This window comes from Leptodactylus fuscus, chromosome 2 (assembly GCF_031893055.1).
Source record: "Leptodactylus fuscus isolate aLepFus1 chromosome 2, aLepFus1.hap2, whole genome shotgun sequence".
Taxonomy (NCBI): domain Eukaryota; kingdom Metazoa; phylum Chordata; class Amphibia; order Anura; family Leptodactylidae; genus Leptodactylus; species Leptodactylus fuscus.
The window spans coordinates 870383-895626 of NC_134266.1; the positions used below are offsets into that span (position 1 = coordinate 870383).

Here is a 25244-nt window from a genome sequence, read left to right on the forward strand (position 1 = left end):
ACCCCAGCACACAGTATTTGGGCCTCCTTTGCTCCCCCATCACTGACCCCACAGGGTATAAGCGGCTCCTTTTTGCCCGGACGTTTGATAAATTGGGGTTATTCTATATAATATTTAGTCCTCACCTCCTTTATCGTTGCAGATCTGTTCCAATGAAGCTCTCCGTGGACTAGAAGAACTCACATCATCGGTGTCGGTGACTGGTAAGAGCCCGTCCTGCGTCTTGTGTCTTATTCTGCCTTTATACGTCGTAGGCTGAGATGACTTAACCCTTTCCACCTGCCTCCCGGTGGATCCAATGTAGATCACATAGAGATCTGCTGATCTGGGTCTGTTTTCCTCTTCCAGTGAGTTGGATCAGTCGATCTCTACATGGCGACTTACTGTAAGGCTCAGAGGGATGTTTTGTGACATTTAGGCTAGGTCTGTGGCTCCCAAACTTATGGACGAGACTTTCATTTGGGACCCCCTCCGCCATTACTGTACCTAGTGCCAAAACAAGTCAGTTGTATTTGGCCTCTCTTATGGTTTGCAGCTGTATATTGCCTCTGTTCTGCCTATGTTACATTCACACACATCTACATCCTCCACTTCCCTACACCCAGCGCTGCCACCTCCATGTTTTCACCTCCACATACAACACTGCTGCCCAGATTTTTTTCTTTGCTGCGCAAACAGCTCTACCACGTTCTCTGTCTCCCTCACATTTCTTTCCAACCTGTCCCCCCATACATTCAACTCTATTTCCACATTCTCCTTCATATACTCAGCTTTGCTATATCCACATTACTACACACACAGCCCTACTACATCCACATTACTACACACACAGCTCTGTTACATCCACATTACTGCACACACACAGCCCTACTACATCCACATTACTACACACACACAGCCCTACTACATCCACATTACTACACACACACAGCCCTACTACATCCACATTACTACACACACACAGCCCTACTACTTCCACATTACTACACACACAGCCCTACAACATTCACATTACTACACACACAGCTCTGCTAATCCACATTACTACACACAAGTCTGCTACATCCACATTACTACACACACTCAGCCCTACCACATTACTACACACACTCAGCTCTGCTACATCCACATTACTACACATACACCGCTCTGCTACATCCACATTACTACACACACTCCGCTCTGCTACATCCACATTTCTACACACACACAGCTCTGCTACTTGTTTTCCCCCACACATTCAGTCCTGCTACGTCTATGGTGTTCGTACATGATAGATCATTCCAATCTGAGAGGGGAGATCTGATAAGACCACCGGGGCCCCTAATTCACAAGCGGACATATTACCATTTTGATTGGGAAATCTATTGTTTCTTGTTCTAGGTAAAGACTGCATGAGACTGGGTGAAATTCAGAAGCCACAGGAAAAACAACATTCATGTTCAGAATGTGGGAAATGTTTTACCCAGAAAACAGGTCTTGTAAAACATCAAAAAATTCACACGGGAGGGAAGCCATTTTCGTGTATGGTATGTGGGATTTGTTTTTCCAGCAAAACCTATCTCGCAGCTCATCTAAGAATCCACACAGGAGAGAGGCCATATTCATGTGGGGAATGTGGAAAAAGTTTTACCCAGCAAGCAGCTCTGACAAAACATCAGACACTTCACACAGGAGAGAAGCCATATTCATGTTCGATATGTGGGAAATGTTTCAGCGTAAAATCGGGTCTCAAGGTACATCTAAGGACTCACACGAGTGAGAAGCCATATTCATGTTCAGAATGTGGGAAAGGTTTAACCACAAAGGCAAGTCTTGTGGTGCATCTGAGAACTCACACAGGAGAGAAGCCATATTCATGTTCAGAGTGTGGGAAATCGTTTGCTGATAAATCGTCTCTTACGCTACATGGAAGAAAGCACACAGGGAAAAATCAGTATCCATGTAAGATATGTGGGAAATGTTTTACCCAGAGTTCAAGTCTTACAGTGCACCAGAGAATTCACACAGGAGAGAAGCGCTATTCATGTCCAGAATGTGGGAGATGTTTTACCCAGAAATTTACTCTTGTGGGCCATCTGAGAACTCACACAGGAGAGAAGCCATATTCATGTTCGCAATGTGGGAAATGTTTTAAACATAGTTCAAGTCTGAGGACACATATGAATAATCACACAGGAGAGAAGCCATATCCATGTTCGCAATGTGGGAAAAGTTTTAAACATAGAATAAGTCTTTTGCGACATCTGAACACGCACGCAGAGGAGAAGCATTTGTCAGAACCTGCTGCCCTCGGATCTATAGACTAAATACCTGACTACAATATCAAAAACCATTTCTGTCACAGCCACATCCAACCAGGTTGGGTCTAATGGATTGTATTCAGAAACTGAGAGACTAGAGTATGAAGGCCTACATGTCTCTTGTTGTGGGAGCATTTGATTATGATCCCCAAACTAGGTATCTCACCTTATTCATTGTGAGCTCCTTAAGTTCCCTTTGAGAGAGGGGGAAAGTCTGGGCGGAGAAAATAAAATACACAAAACTCTCTGGCATGTGTGAAGTCTTCTCTCTGACCTCACAGCAATCTAACAGGTCTTACAATTTAACAGTAGGTTTCATCTAATGAGAATGAGGCCTTTCAGGCATCACTTCCCTTCAGAATTGTCATACCAGATTATCTGTGCATACATTAACTGTAGAGAGCAGTGGTTCTCAATCTGTGCATCGCGACACCGGTGGGGGTCAAACTACCAAAACACAGGGGTCTCCTAAAGCATACCTCCCAACCGTCCCGGTCGCTGGGAGGTATGTTCCGGTTTCAATGATCGGCGCCTGGAGGACACTGATGACGCTAGGTTCACACTAGCGTTCTTCTTTCCGTTCTGTGCTTTCCGTCTTCTGCATGCCAGAAGACGGAAAGCACAGACCGGGTGCGGCAGTGAGCGTTTTATGCTCTCCGCCGCGAAACCGGATTTTTTTATCCAGACACAGAGTACTGCATGTCCGACTCTGTGTCCGGATTATAAAACCCGGTTTCGCGGCGGAGAGCATAAAACGCTCACCGCCGCTCACGGCCGGACATCTCTCTCACCCATTCAAATGAAAGAGTCCTGCAGGTTTCCGTCTCCTGCCTCTGTTTTAGGGAGTAGACGGAAACCTGCAGAATGGAGTTCACAACGCTGATGTGAACGAGCCCTGAGTTGAACACACAAGCGATTAAAGCAGGAGCTGTCACAGCCAGCTCCCGCCTTACCGCTGTGCTGCGGCTTCCGCATGTGTAGCCGCGATGTGATGACGTCACATCGCGCCTACAAGTATATGAATAAGCGAGACTGCAGAGAGAGCGGCTGCGGATCGTTGGAAGGTGAGTATAAGTGGGGTCTTTTTGTTTTAAACATTAAGGTGGAACATAATGAAGGGGCCTATGAAACTGGGGGCAGATGAGGGGGGGGGGAACGGCATGACACTGGGGAAGATGAAGGGGTGGGAACGGCATGACACTGGGAACAGAGATGGAGGGACAAGAAACTATGGGCAGATGAAGGGGGGGCGGCATGACACTGGGGGCAGAGATGAAGGGACATAAAACTGGGCAGATGAAGGGGGGACGGCATGACACTGGGGGCAGAGATGAAGGGACATAAAACTGGGCAGATGAAGGGGGGACGGCATGACACTGGGGGCAGAGATGAAGGGACATAAAACTGGGCAGATGAAGGGGGGACGGCATGACACTGGGGGCAGAGATGAAGGGACATGAAACTCTGGGCAGAGATGGGGGAACATGAAACTGGGGAACAGATGGGGGACATGAAACTGGGGGAGAGATAGAGGGGGGACATATAATTTACGGGTGACTGTAGGAGGATTATACTGTGTGGGAGCACGTGAAAAATGAATGAGAATAGGCGGAGTCAACATAAAAGTGGGCGGAGCTAGATTTGCACATCTTGTCCCTCATGATCTTCAAAAGTTGGGAGGTATGCCTAAAGCCATCAGAAAATACATATTTCCGATGGCTTTAGCCACTGAGAAGCTGCGCTACTGTCTGCAGCAGCGCTATTCAGCTGTAACACACGCCGTTATGGACGCACGTTCTAAACTGAATGGGGTCACCGCAACATGCGTGGGGGGGCCTCTCTGGATTAGGCCCAAATGAATGAGCCCACTCCAGAGGGTGGTGTCGCGAGGTGGACGCCCCAGCTGAATTGGCTGCGGAATCCACCTGAAGAAAGGGCAGCTCGCTTCTTTTTTTTGATCGGCTCCCATTCATTTCAATGGGAGGTGGCAGATTTTGATGCGGATTCCGCATCAAAATCCTGACCATTTTGCCCCGTGTGAACTAGCCTTTTTTGTGTAAAAATAGTACAACTATATGCAAAAAAAACAAAAAAAAAAACACTTGACATCACAGACCTGTAGCAAAAAAAAAAAAACCCAAAAAAATCCCCCCCCCCCATCAAAAATGGTATGTGTGATTGTCATGTGTGGGGCAATGTTATGTGTGTTTGGTAAAAACAGTCTCTTAAAAATAACACCAACTTAAGTTCTTTCCACCCTTTAGCAGGCGCTGCGCTACTGATTCTGTTTGCACTTTTTTTTTTCTAGTCCCCACCATTCCTGAGCAATCAGGTGCTGTCAGGTCAGAGCAAGCAAGGGGGCGAGATCTGCCTGCTCCTGTCTGACATCACCCACTAGACATTAGGGAGTTTAGTTATCATATCACAGACCAAAACTAACTGCACTGACTGCTGGGGAATGGTGGGGGCTAGAGAAAAAAAATCTATTTAGAGGTCGATTCAAAGCCAGGATCGTAGTGCTGCAAGGTGAGAGTGCTAACCCCCCCGAGCCACCGGGCTGCCCATAATAAGCAGGGACCAGTAGAGGGCGCTATTCTTTGCTCATTGGGGTTTTTCTTCCATGTTGGTCTCCCCTTGCTTTGCTGAGGCTGTTGGTTTTTTATACACCTTTGGTTAGTGTTTTGTTATGAAACCTCCCGAGTCTGCCAAGGTCAATATCGCTTGTGCAAGAGTCCGATTACGCTCATCGCAACTCTATTCCATGATAGGTGACGCAGAGGAGCCGCTTTATTTACCTCCGCCTGATCCTACAGAACTTTCTTATATAGAGGTGTCACCTAAATCTCCTGTAAAGCAGTCATGTGATTAGGAATAAAAAGGGTTAATAGTCAATAAACAGAGTGACCCCTAACCATACTAGACCTTAGATCACTGCTGTCCCCTTCCTCACCCTAGGCCACAAATACTAGATGCCTTGTGCTATAGTAAGACGTGGCAAAGTGAAATGTAACAATGCATTTGGAAATTCCTCTTAGCAGGCGACAGGAATCCAGGGCGGCCATGTTGTGTAGAGATTGGTGTGTGAGGTAACGGCACCTGCTGCTAGGCCGACTCCAGGCCGGACCTTCAGATTCCTCCGGCCGCACCCCAGGAGCCACATGGTGAACCTGACAGGCCATGTAAGATACAGAGTCTCCTAGGACCATGCACCAGTCCATACAGAGGGGATAATACCGCCATACTGCTACTGCCTCCAAGAAGGACAGAACCTGACAGAAAGGAGCGGCTAGAGAGGAGCCTTTCTGTATTCCTGGACCTAAAGAAGGCCTCCGGGTAAGTCCAGTGCTCCGTGGTATCCAGGCCACGTGTATTAGGTCTGCGTCCGGCTATCGGATACCGCAGCCCAGTAACCGTGAGTAACCACATATACCCCAAATTAGTCACCGCCGGGAGCCAAACGGTGAAGATCCCTCTTCTGTAGCCGTAACCTGAACTGTGTCTCCCCGAAATCTGAGGAAAGTTGTGTCAACATCAGTCCTCCTCACATGCACCCGCCATATTGTACATGAGACTGTATCACTGTGAGGTATGGCGGCACTATATGGTAGTCCTCCTCACATGCACCCGCCATATTGTACATGAGACTGTATCACTGTGAGGTATGGCGGCACTATATGGTAGTCCTCCTCACATGCACCCGCCATATTGTACATGAGACTGTATCACTGTGAGGTATGGCGGCACTATATGGTAGTCCTCCTCACATGTACCCGCTGTATTGTACATGAGACTGTATCACTGTGAGGTATGGCGGCACTATATGGTAGTCCTCCTCACATGCACCCGCCATATTGTACATGAGACTGTATCACTGTGAGGTATGGCGGCACTATATGGTAGTCCTCCTCACATACACCCGCCATATTGTACATGAGACTGTATCACTGTGAGGTATGGCGGCACTATATGGTAGTCCTCCTCACATACACCCGCTGTATTGTACATGACAGACTGTATCACTGTGAGGTATGGCGGCACTATATGGTATCCTCCTCACATACACCCGCTGTATTGTACATGAGACTGTATCACTGTGAGGTATGGCGGCACTATATGGTAGTCCTCAGTAAAGAAACTTTTGGGTAACATAGGACGGTGTCTTCTGTGATCCTACTTTTGACATTTGACTTGCTGTGTCCTATGAGAGGCAGTTAGGACCCCGCAGTCAGGACCCCGCAGTCAGGACCCCACTACAGCTACCGTGACCAAAGCTCCGCTTTCGGAGGGAATTTGTGATTTTTGGCTTTTTTGGAAGATGAAAAAACGTAAATAAATTTTTGCAGTAAAACCGGAATTGAATTTACTGAAGCCCAAAATCAAAGTTACGCAAAATGGAGTTTGCCCTATAAAACAGGAGGGGGATGTCTATATACAAAATCACTCGTCGCCATTGCCCAGATCACAGAGACAGCCGGAGAGACCCGAGACTGCCAGAGAGTGCGGTGAGGAAAAGCGGAAGGATAAGGAACCCAAAAAGAGCACAGGTGACCCTCAAATATATATATACACCCCTCTCCTCAGTATTAGCTGTCTCTCTCTCTCTCCTCAGTATTAGCTGTCTCTCTCTCTCTCCTCAGTATTAGCTGTCTCTCTCTCTCTCCTCAGTATTAGCTGTCTCTCTCCTCTCTCTCCTCAGTATTAGCTGTCTCTCTCCTCAGTATTAGCTGTCTCTCTGTCCTCTCTCTCTCTCCTCAGTATTAGCTGTCTCTCTGTCCTCTCTCTCTCCTCAGTATTAGCTGTCTCTCTCTCCTCAGTATTAGCTGTCTCTCTGTCCTCTCTCTCTCTCCTCAGTATTAGCTGTCTCTCTCTCCTCTCTCTCTCTCCTCAGTATTAGCTGTCTCTCTCTCCTCTCTCTCTCTTCTCAGTATTAGCTGTCTCTCTCCTCTCTCTCCTCAGTATTAGCTGTCTCTCTCCTCTCTCTCCTCAGTATTAGCTGTCTCTCTCCTCTCTCTCCTCAGTATTAGCTGTCTCTCTCCTCTCTCTCCTCAGTATTAGCTGTCTCTGTCCTCTCTCTCTCTCTCTCCTCAGTATTAGCTGTCTCTGTCCTCTCTCTCTCTCTCTCTCTCCTCAGTATTAGCTGTCTCTGTCCTCTCTCTCTCCTCAGTATTAGCTGTCTCTGTCCTCTCTCTCTCTCTCTCTCTCTCCTCAGTATTAGCTGTCTCTGTCCTCTCTCTCTCTCTCTCTCTCTCTCCTCAGTATTAGCTGTCTCTGTCCTCTCTCTCTCCTCAGTATTAGCTGTCTCTGTCCTCTCTCTCTCCTCAGTATTAGCTGTCTCTGTCCTCTCTCTCTCCTCAGTATTAGCTGTCTCTGTCTCTCTCTCTCCTCAGTATTAGCTGTCTCTCTCTCTCCTCAGTATTAGCTGTCTCTGTCCTCTCTCTCTCCTCAGTATTAGCTGTCTCTCTCTCTCCTCAGTATTAGCTGTCTCTCTCTCTCCTCAGTATTAGCTATCTCTCTCTCTCCTCAGTATTAGCTGTCTCTGTCCTCTCTCTCTCCTCAGTATTAGCTGTCTCTCTCTCCTCAGTATTAGCTATCTCTCTCTCTCCTCAGTATTAGCTGTCTCTGTCCTCTCTCTCTCCTCAGTATTAGCTGTCTCTCTCCTCTCTCTCCTCAGTATTAGCTGTCTCTGTCCTCTCTCTCTCCTCAGTATTAGCTGTCTCTCTCCTCTCTCTTAGTGTCGCTGTCTCATGGCCTTTTCCTTTTCCTTTCAGAGCCTTGTTCAGACTTGTACATACAGACCGGTCATGCGTGTTCATGTTCTTGCTGCCGCCTGTCTCCTTCTCTTCGTCTCCTATGGTTTGTATATTATTGGTCTCCTTCCAGGACTCTCCCCATCTATATGTCTAATACAGAATAGACAGCACAAATGTCCACTCTCCCCATTTTCCTAGCCCCCGCTTGCTGTCAGTGAATGGAAACCTTCCTCTTCATACCTCCAGGGGCCGAAAACCCGTCCTCATCCCTACTGATTCTCTTACACCAATGTCTACCACGTGTGACGATGACTTTCCACCCACTAACGGCAAGAAAATGTTGAGTTGTATTATATCTTACAGTGTTGGCCAAAAGTCTTGGCCCCCTGCAGTCCTGTCAGATAATCCTCGCTGTCCCCCAGATAATGATTACACAGCACAGACTCTTATATAGTATATAAGTGACACAGGGTATATACAGTATAAGTATTGCCCCCTGCAGTCCTGTCAGATAATCCTCGCTGTCCCCCAGATAATGATTACACAGCACAGACTCTTATATAGTATATAAGTGACACAGGGTATATACAGTATAAGTATCGCCCCCTGCAGTCCTGTCAGATAATCCTCGCTGTCCCCCAGATAATGATTACACAGCACAGACTCTTATATAGTATATAAGTGACACAGGGTATATACAGTATAAGTATCGCCCCCTGCAGTCCTGTCAGATAGTCCCCGCTGTCCCCCAGATAATGATTACACAGCACAGACTCTTATATAGTATATAAGTGACACAGGGTATATACAGTATAAGTATCGCCCCCTGCAGTCCTGTCAGATAATCCTCGCTGTCCCCAGATAATGATTACACAGCACAGACTCTTATATAGTATATAAGTGACACAGGGTATATACAGTATAAGTATCGCCCCCTGCAGTCCTGTCAGATAATCCTCGGTGTCCCCCAGATAATGATTACACAGCACAAACTCTTATATAGTATATAAGTGACACAGGGTATATACAGTATAAGTATCGCCCCCTGCAGTCCTGTCAGATAATCCCCGCTGTCCCCCAGATAATGATTACACAGCACAAACTCTTATATAGTATATAAGTGACACAGGGTATATACAGTATAAGTATCGCCCCCTGCAGTCCTGTCAGATAATCCTCGGTGTCCCCCAGATAATGATTACACAGCACAGACTCTTATATAGTATATAAGTGACACAGGGTATATACAGTATAAGTATCGCCCCCTGCAGTCCTGTCAGATAATCCTCGCTGTCCCCCAGATAATGATTACACAGCACAGACTCTTGTATAGTATATAAGAGACACAGGGTATATACAGTATAAGTATCGCCCCCTGCAGTCCTGTCAGATAATCCTCGCTGTCCCCAGATAATGATTACACAGCACAGACTCTTATATAGTATATAAGTGACACAGGGTATATACAGTATGAGTATCACCCCCTGCAGTCCTGTCAGATAATCCTCGCTGTCCCCCAGATAATGATTACACAGCACAGACTCTTATATAGTATATAAGTGACACAGGGTATATACAGTATAAGTATCGCCCCCTGCAGTCCTGTCAGATAATCCTCGGTGTCCCCCAGATAATGATTACACAGCACAAACTCTTATATAGTATATAAGTGACACAGGGTATATACAGTATAAGTATCGCCCCCTGCAGTCCTGTCAGATAATCCCCGCTGTCCCCCAGATAATGATTACACAGCACAAACTCTTATATAGTATATAAGTGACACAGGGTATATACAGTATAAGTATCGCCCCCTGCAGTCCTGTCAGATAATCCTTGGTGTCCCCCAGATAATGATTACACAGCACAGACTCTTATATAGTATATAAGTGACACAGGGTATATACAGTATAAGTATCGCCCCCTGCAGTCCTGTCAGATAATCCTCGCTGTCCCCCAGATAATGATTACACAGCACAAACTCTTATATAGTATATAAGTGACACAGGGTATATACAGTATAAGTATCGCCCCCTGCAGTCCTGTCAGATAATCCTCGCTGTCCCCAGATAATGATTACACAGCACAGACTCTTATATAGTATATAAGTGACACAGGGTATATACAGTATAAGTATCGCCCCCTGCAGTCCTGTCAGATAATCCTCGGTGTCCCCCAGATAATGATTACACAGCACAAACTCTTATATAGTATATAAGTGACACAGGGTATATACAGTATAAGTATCGCCCCCTGCAGTCCTGTCAGATAATCCCCGCTGTCCCCCAGATAATGATTACACAGCACAGACTCTTATATAGTATATAAGTGACACAGGGTATATACAGTATAAGTATCGCCCCCTGCAGTCCTGTCAGATAATCCTCAGTGTCCCCCAGATAATGATTACACAGCACAAACTCTTATATAGTATATAAGTGACACAGGGTATATACAGTATAAGTATCGCCCCCTGCAGTCCTGTCAGATAATCCTCGGTGTCCTTCAGATAATGATTACACAGCACAGACTCTTATATAGTATATAAGTGACACAGGGTATATACAGTATAAGTATCGCCCCCTGCAGTCCTGTCAGATAATCCTCGCTGTCCCCCAGATAATGATTACACAGCACAGACTCTTATATAGTATATAAGTGACACAGGGTATATACAGTATAAGTATCGCCCCCTGCAGTCCTGTCAGATAATCCTCGCTGTCCCCCAGATAATGATTACACAGCACAAACTCTTTGGTAATATCTTCAGTTATTTTGCTTGCAATGAAAAAACACAAAAGAGAATTAAAAAAAAGTCACATCATTGATCATTTTACACAAAACTCCAGAACTGGTGCGGACAGAAGTATTGGCGCCCTCAGCCTAATACTTGGTAGCACAACCTTTAGGCACAATAACTGCGCACAACCGCTTCCGCTAACCAGCAATGAGTTTCTTACAAGGCTCTGCTGGAATCTTAGACCCTTCTTCTTTGGCTCCTGCTCGCGGTCCCCCCTGAGATGTGAAGGGGCCTTCTCCAAACTGCCACCAAGAGATCTCTCTCCCCCCCCCCACAGGTGTTCTATGGGATTCAGGGCTGGACTCATTGCTGCCACTTTACAAGTCTCCAGGGCTTTCTCTCACCACCATTTTCTAGTGCTGACCTGAAGTGTGTTTTGGGTCCTTGTCCTGCTGGAAGAGCCCTGACCTCTGAGGGAGACCCGGCTTTCTCACACTGGGCCCTACATGATGCTGCACAATGTGTTGGTCGTCTTCAGACTTCATAATGCCATGCACACGGTCAAGCAGTCCAGTGCCAGAGGCAGCAAAGCAACCCCAAACCATCAGGGACCTCCGCCATGTCTGACTGTAGGGGGCGTCTTCTTCTCTTTTTCTCCTGTAATCTCTATGTTGAGGCCTTCTCCTACTTTTGTCTCCTCTGACCAGAGAACATTCTTCCAGAACGGTTTTGGCTTTCTCAGGTAAGTTTTGGCAAACTCCAGCCTGGCTTATGTCTGTGGGTAAGAAGTGGGGTCTTCCTGGGTCTCCTACCATACAGTCCCTTCTCATTCAGACGCTGACACTGGATAGTACAGGGTGACACTGTTGTACCCTCGGACTGCAGGGCAGCTTGGACTTGTTTGGATGTTAGTCGAGGTTCTTTATCCGCCATCCGCACAATCTTGCGGTGAAATCTCTGGTCAATGTTTCTTTTGCGTCCACATCTAGGGAGGTTAGCCACAGGGCCATGGGCTTTACACTTCTTGATGACACTGTGCACGGTAGACACAGGAACATTCAGGGCTTTGGAGATGGACTTGTAGCCTTGAGATTGCTCAGGCTTCCTCACAATTTTGCTTCTCAAGTCCTCAGACAGTTCTTTGGTCTTCTTTCTTTTCTCCGTGCTCAATGTGGTCACACAAGGACACAGGACAGAGGTGGAGTCAACTTTAATCCATTTCAACTGGCTGCAAGTGTGATTTAGTTATTGCCACCACCTGTTAGGTGCCTCAGGTAAGTAACAGGTGCTGGTAATTACACAAATTAGAGAAGCATCACATGATTTTTCAAACCATGCCAATACTTTTGTCCACCCCCTTTTTTATGTTTGCTGTGGAATTATATCCAATTTGGCTTTTTGACAATTCTTTTTGTGGTTTTCCATTGAAGACAAATTAAATGAAGAAAATACCAAAGAATTTGTGATTGCAATCATTATCTGGAAGAACACGAGTATTATCTGACAGAATTGCAGGGGGGCCAATACTTTTGGCCAACACTGTATGTGTATGTTTTCCCCCTACTGGCTAATTTATCACAACATTTTGAACGACTACCTTTACGATAAGCCATACCCCATGTTCAACTAAGCCACGCCCCTTGTCAAGCTGCTCAGATTGGATTAGATTTGAAACTTTGCACTATCAATGTGCCAAAATATTTCCACCCTAATTTACATAGTAGGAGGAGAAGGAGGCAGCAAACCCGTGATGTTCCGCTGAATATAAATTCTATTTATGTCTATGGTAGTTCTATAAAGACATCTACAGTACGGACGTTGCAGCTACTGATGGTCAGAATCTGAGGTATTCTTCTAGTCATCCTGGTAACTAATATACAGTATATATATATACCCATACCCTGATGATATACCACTCCAGGGCCGCAGCCTTTACCTGTTACCTCCATCCTTTACTATCTACTTAACCCGTTTTCCAGCATTTTGACCTATTTTCTGTTTCCTCTATAACCCCAAACAGGAGTTGAAGGAAAATCCGTTTCCAAGAGACACGTGCGCCGAGACTGGCTGATCCTTCCGGACACGATTGCCTACTATATCTACACCACTGTCAATGAAATCTCCCCAGAAGCCGCTAAGAAGCTCATGGATATGTTTGAAAATCCTCGAGTTCAAGAAATAAGGTTAAAATCTACCTATGAGTTTTCTCCAGAAAGATGAATTCTGTGCCGTGTCTACTCCTCGGTCTGTCGCGCCCTTGTGGGCTGAATCTCCATTCTGTAAATGAACGGCCTTTAGTCTCCACCTAAGAGCAATAGTATAAGGTGGTTGGTGCGGTGCTGGGGCGTCTCGCTTGGTATTCGGGAGATCTCTGTATCCCAGGAATATTCTGGTGACACCCTGGAGTTTAGCACCAATTCTAGTGAATGGCCTGGCAGAACACGGAGAAATATCAATGATTTATATCTGCAAAAATGTTTAACTTTAATTGTCTACAAATGTGAAGATGGTTCTGTCCATGGGGGGATCTAAGTAACACAAGACAAGTCCAAAGAGAAAACCTAAGTATGTCGATGCAAAAATATAAACCTTAAAGATTATTAACATCCAATAATTGTCATTAACAGGAGCTTCTTAATCGCAAAAACATCCGAGCTCTCCCGGATAACGGACGACCTGTATCAAAAAATTACAGATTACTTCCAGTGACGTTGGGCTTGTTGATGGTTAATTCTGGAGTCTCGCGTGAAATGATATAATTTGGGGGTTTGGGTTTTGTTGTCGTTCCGGTACACACAAATGAAATAAACCCGTGTATAACAATATGTGTCATTGCAATAATTTTCTGAGAGAAATACTACAAAGAGAAATTTCAGAGGTGCCAACACTACGGCCATGACTGTAGGTGCGATGGATCATCACGTTCCTCATCATCTTCTTCATAATATAGACAAAGCTATGATGTCATCAAGCCATGGTGTTCTGCTGGAGCAGGCCAGGGGTGCAGCGAGCTATCTGATCACTGGCGGTGTGGGGGTGCCACCATATTCTCTTGGACTGTCATCCCCGGAGCAGTCCGTCCCTATGACAGCCCATTGAAGGCCCCAGTCTTGTCTTTACTACATTTCCTATACAGGTCACCATAGACAGCCTGTAATAGATGTGAGTTGATTTCTAATCATACTGCAGTACATTAATATTACAGGATATTGAAGTGGGACTCCAACCCTCTGGGGTTCAATTGATAAAAAAAAAAAATGTCTAAAATTTCAAATTACCAGCTTTCCCTAAATCATGAATAAGACGAAACAAATATAAACACGTTCAGTGTCCTCAGGTACAAAAATGGCTCAACTATAAGCACATAAAATACTGTATGGAAATGGCTGAACCACCACTGAGTCACCATTTTCCCAAAAAGTCAGATAATTCCCAAGTGGTCTATATAAAAAGTATACGGCTCGGTATACAGAAATATATAAAGTTATGGGCGTCCGAATATGCAGATTATGGTGACTCCAATACATTTTTGCTTTTTTTCAAAGTTTTGAATTTTTGTTAAAGTGTAAAAATATAGTAAAACCGATATAGATTTTGTGTAAATGTGTATACATGTGACAGTATATATATATATATATATATATATATATATATATATTATATATATTATATATATATACACTGTATATCCTATCCTACTACTATTATACATGTGACAGTTTGGATGTTTGTTCCTCAATCACAGAAACCACTGAGCGGATTTGGGTGAGATTTCCCCCATATATACTCTGTAACCTGGAGTAACACATCAGCTACTTTGTATCCCGGTACATGACATGGCTTCACTACTGTCATGGATTTATGGTCACATACTATATTACACTGCTCTGCCAGGTCTGTTATCTCTCTATGTAACACACAGATAACACCAGTCCATTGTGTACAAGCATCTGCATATTATCTGATCTGCATAAATGTTCTGTGTCCCATTCAGCGAGAGGCAGGAGGGGAGAGAGAAATACAGGAAGTGAGAAGCAGACACTGCAGGCAGCTGCTGAGACACTGAGATGGGAAAACACCTTTAAAGGGATCCTATCATTAAAATGCAATTTTTTGTGACTAACACGTAGGAATAGTCTTAAGAAAGGCTATTCTTCTCCTACCTTTAAATGTCTTCTCTGCGCCACTGTTCGGTAGAAATCCTGGTTTTCTTTGGTATGCAAATGAGTTCTCTCGCAGCACTAGGGGCGGTCCCCAGCGCTCAAACAGCACTGGGGGCATCCCCAATGCTGAGAGAGAACTCTCCAGCAACGCCTCCATCTTCTTCTGGAACGGCCTCTTCACACGTCTTCTTCTGGCCTTGTCTTGAAACTCCTACGCAAGTGCAAGTCAGCCCTGCCGTCGGGCCTCGGGCAGAGCCGATTGCGCATGCCCGCCTGGTGTAAGCGGCCATTTTCTTGTGGCCCTTACACAGTAAGCGGGATAAGCAGCCATAAGAAAATGGCCGCTTACACCAGGCGGGCATGCGCACTATGCAGTACAGTAAGAATAGAGGCTCGGCAGTGTTTTTAAAATTTTTCTGTTCACAGAATTGTATGAGGGCTTATTTTTTTTTGAAAATTTACTTCATAATGGCACCAACTAATATTCTGTACGATGTGCTGTGGAAAAAAACACAACTTCGCAACTTTTTAATTGATTTTGTTACTTCTACTCTGTGTCAGCACAATCATGGGGACACCAAATTGGGATAATTTTTTGTTTTAAAAATTATAAAAATTTCTTTCCGTTCTCATAACTTTTTTATATTTCAATGTATTGAGCTGTAGAAGGGCTCTTTTTTTGCAGGACAAATTCTGCTTTTGGTTAAGGCCATTTTCTGGAATGTTTGACATTTTGATAATCTTTTTATTCAATTTTGGGGTGAGTGAACAAAATAAAAAACCACAGCAGTTTGTCTATTTTGACTTTTTTTTTTTTTCCTGCCCCAGCTAAAAAAAAAAAATTTAAAGTTGGCGTCTCTTCTTCATCACCCGGGATAACAGCGCGTAGGGCGTCTGAATCTCAGCGTAGGAGGATCGTGACGTCATAGCATCGCACCTCCTATACAGAGAAGCAGACGTCTTCTCGGTGTCTTGTCAACCACAGTTACTTGCAGTTCATAGCACAGAATCACAGATTTAGTTTTAATTAGATTGATGTCTTGCAGTTAAAAGTGAAGAATAGATTAATGGCCCGAGCAGCCTAGGAGTAGGAGGGAAGCCTAGAGTGAGTGCGTCCCCTCAGGTGAAGTTATCTGCAGAGCAATGTACTTGAAAGGACGTACACAGACCAGCGCTCCCCCATGCCGCCCCTCCTGATAGTGCCGCCTGAGGCCGTCACCTCACATTGCCTCATTACAGGAGCGACCCTGGTAGTCCGTGGGTTAGCTAGAGAGACAGGGAGAAAGGGAAGGGGGGAGGGGGATGTGGTGTGAGTGAAGAGCAATGCATTATGGTAGTTGTAGGATAAAATAACAGGAAGCGACACCAAGTAAACAAATGCAGAGAATGCCGGAGCTCCCAGAGACCCCCAGAAATCACTCAAAACACAACAAAAGATATTTGGGTGCATTTTTTAACCCATTAACTGACCTTCAAAAAAAATGCTTGGAAAACCCCTTTAATAAGATTTTTAATAAACCCTATTGAAAAAAAATCTGATTCTCAGATAAAAAATTGGAAAACACAACAGTATAATGCCTCCTCAGTGTACCCCACAACAGTATAATGCCTCCTCAGTGTACCCCACAACAGTATAATGCCTCCTCAGTGTACCCCACAACAGTATAATGCCTCCTCTTGCACTCCTCCTGGTTATAGTTTATTCCCTGTAGTTTGGATTCCTCTTGCACTCCTCCTGGTTACAGTCCATTCCCTGTAGTTTGGATTCCTCTTGCACTCCTCCTGGTTATAGTTTATTCCCTGTAGTTCGGATTCCTCTTGCACTCTTCCTGGTTACAGTCCATTCCCTATAGTTCGGATTCCTCTTGCACTCCTCCTGGTTACAGTCCATTCCCTGTAGTTTGGGTTCCTCTTGCACTCTTCCTGGTTACAGTCCATTCCCTGTAGTTTGGATTCCTCTTGCACTCTTCTTGGTTACAGTCCATTCCCTGTAGTTCAGATTCCTCTTGCACTCCTCCTGGTTACAGACCATTCCCTGTAGTTCAGATTCCTCTTGCACTCCTCCTGGTTACAGTCCATTCCCTATAGTTCGGATTCCTCTTGCACTCCTCCTGGTTACAGTCCATTCCCTATAGTTCGGATTCCTCTTGCACTCTTCCTGGTTACAGTCCATTCCCTGTAGTTCGGATTCCTCTTGCACTCCTCCTGGTTACAGTCCATTCCCTGTAGTTCGGATTCCTCTTGCACTCCTCCTGGTTACAGTCCATTCCCTATAGTTCGGGTTCCTCTCGCACTCCTCCTGGTCACAGTCCATTCCCTGTAGTTTGGATTCCTCTTGCACTCCTCCTGGTTACAGTCCATTCCCTGTAGTTTGGATTCCTCTCGCACTCCTCCTGGTCACAGTCCATTCCCTGTAGTTTGGATTCCTCTTGCACTCTTCCTGGTTATAGTCCATTCCCTATAGTTCGGATTCCTCTTGCACTCTTCCTGGTTACAGTCCATTCCCTGTAGTTCGGATTCCTCTTGCACTCTTCCTGGTTACAGTCCATTCCCTGTAGTTCTGATTCCTCTTGCACTCTTCCTGGTTACAGTCCATTCCCTGTAGTTCGGGTTCCTCTCGCACTCCTCCTGGTTACAGTCCATTCCCTGTAGTTCGGATTCCTCTTGCACTCCTCCTGGTTACAGTCCATTCCCTGTAGTTTGGATTCCTCTTGCACTCCTCCTGGTTACAGTCCATTCCCTATAGTTCGGGTTCCTCTTGCACTCCTCCTGGTTACAGTCCATTCCCTATAGTTCGGATTCCTCTTGCACTCCTCCTGGTTACAGTCCATTCCCTATAGTTCGGGTTCCTCTTGCTCTCCTCCTGGTTACAGTCCATTCCCTGTAGTTTGGATTCCTCTTGCACTCCTCCTGGTTACAGTCCATTCCCTGTAGTTCGGGTTCCTCTTGCACTCCTCCTGGTTACAGTCCATTGCCTATAGTTCGGGTTCCTCTTGCACTTTTCCTGGTTACAGTCCATTCCCTGTAGTTCGGGTTCCTCTTGCACTCCTCCTGGTTTCCCCTGCTATGTGTGATGGATTCCCTCTATTCCTGGCTCTCCGTCTGCTGGATCCAGCTCTGCAGCATTACACACTTGTATGTTGGCTCAGACCTGGGGATTGCTATTGTGGCTGGTGCAGTGAAGGCCCCTGTATTCTGATGTGTATTAGTGCTCACAGCAGCACAGAGGGGCGGGCAGATCCTTGCAATGATTCCCACCCACTGGATCTCTGTGGATTGTAAATAGCTGGAGGAAGCAGAGACAGGCGGCAGCAGGGCTGGAGAGCAGAGGTAAGCACACACTGCCGGCTATTCCATCAGTCTCTTAGGTTCCCTTTAAGAGTCTGCAGTACTGGGGGCTGTCTGGGAACAATATGAAGTGGTGGGTAAATGGGAGACGGAGGGGAGAGACGTCCTGCGGGCAGATTAGGAATTGGAGGAGATACAGTTCTCCCGTTCATGTCTTGGGAGAATTAGAGCTTCAGTTTTTGGTAAGAAGAAGAGTATAAGCTCTCTAGTGCCCTGGAGGATTATATGTGACCCTAAATCACCGTCTAGCAGGGGTGGCCGACTGATCTATCAAATATAAGACTCCTTTATAGTGAAGTCACCTCCATAGTATACTGTGAGTATTCTCTATAATTCCCGAGAGAAGATCTTCCTCCACATGTGACTTGGACTCACTCCTTGGTTTCCTTCCTTAGGTCCAGGACTCTCGCCGGTACAGATTCATGTGAAAGACCATGGTCCTGTCCATCAGTGACCCACCGAGGATGGAGATGGAGAGAAGCCACATGGCGGCCAGGATACTAGACCTCGCCCTGGAGATGATCTACTGGATCACTGGAGAGGTGAGAGTCTCCCAGGACATGGCTCTTCTCTCTAGGAATAAAGCAGGTGAATGACTGGACAGGTGAAGGATTCTTAGACTCTCTGTAGTGACCTGTAGTGTCTCACCATACACAGGATTACACAGTAGTGAAGAAGTCGTCTGGTGAGTGTGTGACACCCCGTGTATCAGGAGGATGGAGCAGGACCCCGAGCCCCATCACCGAGTCTCCACCACATTCACTGAGACATGAGCAGAAGATCCTAGAACTTACCAGCAGGATCACTGAGCTGCTGAGCGGAGAGGTGAGCGCTGCTGGGAATGGTGGGACCTTCTACAAGAACACCAAGGAGGGCTCTGGGGGTGACTGTGTCATTGTGTTGTCAGGTTCCTATAAGGTGTCAGGATGTCACTGTCTATTTCTCCATGGAGGAGTGGGAGTATTTAGAAGGACACAAGGATCTGTACAAGGAGGCCATGATGGAGGATCAGCAGCCCCTCACATCACCGCTGGGTAAGAGGAGACCTTCCTGATAGAGGAGACCAGGTATGAGGTCCCCGAGATTCCCCCATCACCTGCTCATCACATATAGACAATGTATTCAGTCACTGTGTATATTCCCTATAGATGGAGCCAGTCACACAGAGCCACCACAGAGATGTCCCCGTCCTCCATATCCCCCGGAGTGTAAAGAAGAAGAGCAGCCAAGTATCCCCGCTGACCATCAGGTAGATGAACTAAATTACCAAATGTTTCCTAAAAGATTGTCCATTATATTTCACTAAGTGATTGCCATTGTCAGACTGAGCAACTTTCACTATCACTTCAACTATCAGGGATCCTCTGATACACTGGAATTGGTGACTCATCAATATGACATTGGTGGGAGTCCGACATCCGGTCTAACCCCCGCCCCATAGATCGTCTGTCGCAGAATACTCATTCACTGCTGACCAAGCACAGCGCCATTCATTGCATAGTGGCTGTGCTTGGTACTGCCGCTCAGTCCCATTCATTTCAATGGGAAACAGGCCATGTGACTGATGAACGTGATGTCACCGGATTATACAGAGGATGTAACACTCACACGAGCACTGCCGGGTATCAAACACGTGTCTATATGATATTGATGACCTTTAGGGTAATAGGTTCAGTCCTTTTAGGGTTTTATTCCCCTGCACCTGTATATATAATAATCTGGGGCTCCTTTTTCTTAAATACAGGAACGTTCGGGTGGAACAAGACGCGGCCTAGAAGAGCCCACATCGGTGTCAGTGGATGGTAAGAGCCGGTCATACGTCTTGTGTTTTATTCATTGCAGGCCGAGTTTACTTAAAGAGGTCTTACAGGATTAAAATCCACAGAGAGTGGAGCTGGCAGCAGATAGCGCCCTTCTCTGTATAGTGGCCAAGCCAAGGTACTGCAGCTCAGTTTCTATTCAAGTATCTGGACACTGATCCATGAGAACTTTACTCTCTGCTTCCAGCTCCATTCTCTGTGTATCAGCTGCTGAGAACAACTGATCAGCGAGGGTCCCGGGCGTCAGACCCTGTCCAATCGCATATTGATGAGTTACTCTAAGGACAGGACATCAATATATATAATACTAGCCTCTGCCCGCAACTTCGTCTGCGTGTTGTTGGCGTCGATGGTTTGCCTGCTCTGGCATTTTGGCAGCTCTTCAGTTATCCTGCTGCTGATCTTGTTCCTCGTGCTGTGCCTGTGATTGTTCCGGCATCTCAGCAGCTGGCTGGGACGCCATATAATGAGCGTGTTGTTGGCATTGTTGATCCCCGTCAGCTCCTCTTGAGGAGAACTCTGTGACTTCCGGCTCCTTCATAGATCTCGTTGTTTTAGAATTTTTGCAACAAATTAGATTTTCTTTTTCCCGCCATGTTTAATATTAGCAAACTGCCAATGTGGAGTAAAGGTGATTCCCCTCCAGTGTGTCAGCACTGCCTGGAGCAGATCAGATAATATGCAGATGCTTGTACACAATAGCTGAGTGTTACATAGAGAGATAACAGACCTGGCTGAGATAAGCGGCTGCAGGAGCAGTGTAAGGGTGCATTCACACTGAGTAAACGCTAGCTTATTCTGAACGTAAAACACGTTCAGAATAAGCGGCGTATAAAGCAGCTCCATTCATCTCTATGGGAGCCGGCATACGAGCTCTCCCCATAGAAATGAATGGGCTGCTTCTTTCACTCCGTGCAGTCCCATTGAAGTGAATGGGAAGTGCCGGCGTATACGGCAAGCTCTGCTCATGCCGGAGCGTACACGCCGGCACTTCCCATTCACTTCAATGGGACTGCTCGCAGTGAAAGAAGCAGCTCATTCATTTCTATGGGGAGAGCTCGTATCCCCGCTCCCATAGAAATGAATGGAGCTGCTTTAGACGCCGCTTATTCTGAACGTGTTTTACGTTCAGAATAAGCTGCCGTAAACGTAGTGTGAATTCACCCTAATATAGTATGTGACCATAAATCCAGAACAGTAGTGAAGCCATGTCTTGTACCGGGATACAAAGTAGCCGATGTGTTACTCCAGGTTACAGAGTATCTATGGGACAAATCTCATCCAAATCCGCTCAGTGGTTTCTGTGATTGAGGAACAAACATCCAAACTGTCACATGTATAATATCAGTAGGATAGGGTATATATATATATATATATATATATATATATATATATATATATATATATACACTCACCGGCCACTTTATTAGGTCCACCATGCTAGTAACGGGTTGGACCCCCTTTTGCCTTCAGAACTGCCTCAATTCTTCGTGGCATAGATACAACAAGGTGCTGGAAGCATTCCTCAGAGATTTTGGTCCATATTGACATGATGGCATCACACAGTTGCAGTCGCAGATTTGTCGGCTGCACATCCATGATGCGAATCTCCCGTTCCACCACATCCCAAAGATGCTCCTCTATTGGATTGAGATCTGGTGACTGTGGAGGCCATTGGAGTACAGTGAACTCATTGTCATGTTCAAGAAACCAGTCTGAGATGATTCCAGCTTTATGACATGGCATTGCATTATCCTGCTGAAAGTAGCCATCAGATGTTGGGTACATTGTGGTCATAAAGGGATGGACATGGTCAGCAACAATACTCAGGTAGGCTTTGGCGTTGCAACGATGCTCAATTGGTACCAAGGGGCCCAAAGAGTGCCAAGAAAATATTCCCCACACCATGACACCACCACCACCAGCCTGAACCGTTACCGATACAAGGCAGGATGGATCCATGCTTTCATGTTGTTGACGCCAAATTCTGACCCTACCATCCGAATGTCGCAGCAGAAATCGAGACTCATCAGACCAGGCAACGTTTTTCCAATCTTCAATTGTCCAATTTCGATGAGCTTGTGCAAATTGTAGCCTCAGTTTCCTGTTCTTAGCTGAAAGGAGTGGCCCCCGGTGTGGTCTTCTGCTGCTGTAGCCCATCTGCCTCAAAGTTGGACGTACTGTGCGGCGTTCAGAGATGCTCTTCTGGCTACCTTGGGTGTAACGGGTGGCTATTTGAGTCACTGTTGCCTTTCTATCAGCTGGAACCAGTCTGGCCATTCTCCTCTGACCTCTGGCATCAACAACGCATTTCCGCCCCCCACAGAACTGCCGCTCACTGGATGTTTTTTCTTTTTCGGACCATTCTCTGTAAACCCTAGAGATGGTTGTGCGTGAAAATCCCAGTAGATCAGCAGTTTCTGAAATACTCAGACCAGCCCTTCTGGCACCAACAACCATGCCACGTTCAAAGGCACTCAAATCACCTTTCTTCCCCCCCAGACTGATGCTCGGTTTGAACTGCAGGAGATTGTCTTGACCATGTCTACATGCCTAAATGCACTGAGTTGCCGCCATGTGATTGGCTGATTAGAAATTAAGTGTTAACGAGCAGTTGGACAGGTGGACCTAATAAAGTGGCCGGTGAGTGTATATATCCCTTGGGGTCTGTTCAGAGGTGGAACCAGAAGCTCCTGCACATGTTACCCGCATCTCACCTGAAGGCCCGGACCTCGAAGACCTCTGATTTACAGCCATACTATGTGCTACTTATTACTACAATGTAAAAAGAAAAGCCTCAGTTATAACAGCATGGTGTGAATCCGTCCTTACATTCCTGCTAAGCCCTTCCCTCTGCCTAAGAGGAAATGTAAGGATGTGGATTGTGGAGAAGACGCTGTGGAGAGGAGATGGTTAACACAGCCCCAGACACTGCTGCTAAGTCTACAAGGAGGGAGAGGGTTAATGATTGGTCTCCAAGGAGGGAGAGGGTTAATGATTTGTCTGCAGGAGGGAGAGGGTTAATGATTTGTCTGCAGGAGGGAGAGGGTTAATGATTTGTCTGCAGTCAGTGCTGAGCTGGGAGGAGAGAACTTCTGTCCGGCTGGAGCAGTAAAGGGTTAATGGCGAGTGGGGGGAGATCCAGGGAAGACTAGCAGAGCTAAGGAGTCATAGAAGGAAGTGCTTGAGCTGTGATGATCGGCGCTCTGCTGGTTAAGTCTGTGCAGAGATTCCTTCTGCTCTCCCTGTCTGGGTCCTGACTATATACCATATATACTGGAGTATATACGGTATGTTATAGTCAGTCGGTCCTTTCTCTAGACCAGGGATACTCAGACTTTTCCATCTGGACATCACCAGTCAATGCTGGAGCCTCAACAGTAAAGAAATACTACCCTGGGGCACTAAACAAATGCCCCGGGGCTGTACACATAATACCGTCACCAGTGGCATCCAAACACCACAGTATGGCCCATGTAGGGGTCCAGGTACCATCCAGACAGCACCTAGAACGCAGCCACAACTGCCCATCAGCTTTCTTGGGTTTGAGATTTGTGTTTATTTTGTTGATTTTACCACTTCCCCCAGGGGGGGTCGGATCAGTCACACAGTATATACAGTATACAGCAGGCCGGTAATAGAAGCTGTGGGATATCATCGCTGGGAGCCTTCGCACTGTCGTCTGTATTTATTATACGTCTTACTTATTATATGGCTTGATCACATACAAATGATAACATATCAAATATTTTCCAGGTGAAGACAATACGAGAAGCTCTCATGGACATCTTGTATCTGCCGCTCGTAACGGAGACAGTAAACTGTCACAAATAGACAAGAAAAGATCGGAGCCTAAGCCGGGCGCGCTATTCCCATGTTCAGTCTGTGGGAAAAACTTTACAAATAAATCTAATCTAACCGTACATGAGAGAATCCACACAGACGAGCGGCCGTATTCATGTTCAGTATGTGGGAGAAGATTTAGTCAAAAAACGGGTCTCGTCTACCATCTGAGAACTCACACGGGGGAGCGGCCGTATTCATGTGCCGAATGTGGCAAATCGTTCAGTCAGAAATCGACTCTTGTGGCGCATGAAAAAGTCCACACGGGGACGAAGCCGTTCACATGTCCGGAATGTGGGAAATGTTTTACCAAAAAATCCCATCTCCGAGAACATCAAAATATGCACAAAGTGGAGAAGCCATTTTCATGTTCGCAATGTGGAAAGTGTTTTAGTTACAAAGCAAGTCAGGTGGAGCATCAGAGAATTCACACAGGAGAGAAGCTCAATGCATGTTCAGACTGCGGGAAATGTTTCTTCCATAAATCAGATCTTATGAAACATCTGAGAATTCACACGGGGGAGCGGCCATTTCCATGTGCGGAATGTGGGAAATGTTTTGCCCAGAAATCAGCTCTTGTCAAACATCAGAAGACTCACACGGGAGAGAAGCCATATTCATGTACAGTCTGTGGGAAATGTTTAACCCAGAAGTCAAGTCTTGTGGAGCATCTGAGACTCCACACGGGGGAGAAGCCGTTTTCATGTTCAGTATGTAAGAAATGTTTTAGTCGGAAATCAGGTCTTGTGGAACACGTAAGAATTCACACGGGGGAGAAGCCATATTCATGTTCAGAATGTGGGAAAAGCTTTATCCAGAGATGGCGTCTTGTGGCACATCAGAAAGATCACACTGGAGAGAAGCCGTTGTAGGACCTGCCATACAATACAGAAAACCATTACGGTCGTAGCCGCATCCAGGTTTGGACTAAATGGGCCACATTCTAAAATTCTCCAATGTCAGACTGAAGTATGTGTAGACTTATTTATATCGCCATCTCATTGAGCTGTTTACTATAATTTTAGCTGTCCTCCTCCAGAAGACGTCATCCGACTAGCTATTGTTCCAACTACCCCAAACATCTCTGCTCGTTTCTAACTGGGAGACAAATGAGTTGAAGCCTCGTCATGCTTTGTATCCTTCAATAGTCGCCACACCTCTAATTCTGGCGCAGTTGTATTTTTTTCTCTAGCCCCCACCGTTCCTGAGTAATGCTTTCTGTTACTTTCAGCTCCCTGCTGTCAGGTGGGCGGTCCCAGACTATCTGCTCCAGTACA

At 46.0% G+C, this 25244-nt stretch overlaps 2 protein-coding genes across 2 annotated transcripts in view; both read left to right on the top strand.

Annotated features, from left to right (window-relative positions):
- The window catches only part of LOC142193534 (uncharacterized), a 47437-nt gene extending 22598 nt beyond the window's left edge, over positions 1-24839 (top strand). Inside the window, exons 10-18 of the mRNA XM_075262505.1 lie at positions 143-203; positions 1384-2304; positions 18243-18286; positions 18736-18846; positions 18962-19129; positions 19212-19338; positions 19453-19553; positions 20049-20106; positions 23881-24839. Coding sequence (XP_075118606.1) covers positions 143-203; positions 1384-2304; positions 18243-18286; positions 18736-18846; positions 18962-19129; positions 19212-19338; positions 19453-19553; positions 20049-20106; positions 23881-24839 — 2550 coding nt within the window. The remainder of the gene's footprint in view (positions 1-142; positions 204-1383; positions 2305-18242; positions 18287-18735; positions 18847-18961; positions 19130-19211; positions 19339-19452; positions 19554-20048; positions 20107-23880) is intronic.
- On the top strand, positions 6767-13593 carry LOC142194258 (apovitellenin-1-like). Its single transcript, XM_075263279.1, has 4 exons — positions 6767-6847; positions 8072-8156; positions 12814-12976; positions 13421-13593. The coding sequence occupies exons 2-4, from the start codon at positions 8105-8107 to the stop codon at positions 13500-13502; spliced, it is 297 nt and encodes a 98-aa protein (XP_075119380.1). The 5' UTR covers positions 6767-6847; positions 8072-8104; the 3' UTR covers positions 13503-13593.
- Positions 24840-25244: the final 405 nt, after the last annotated feature.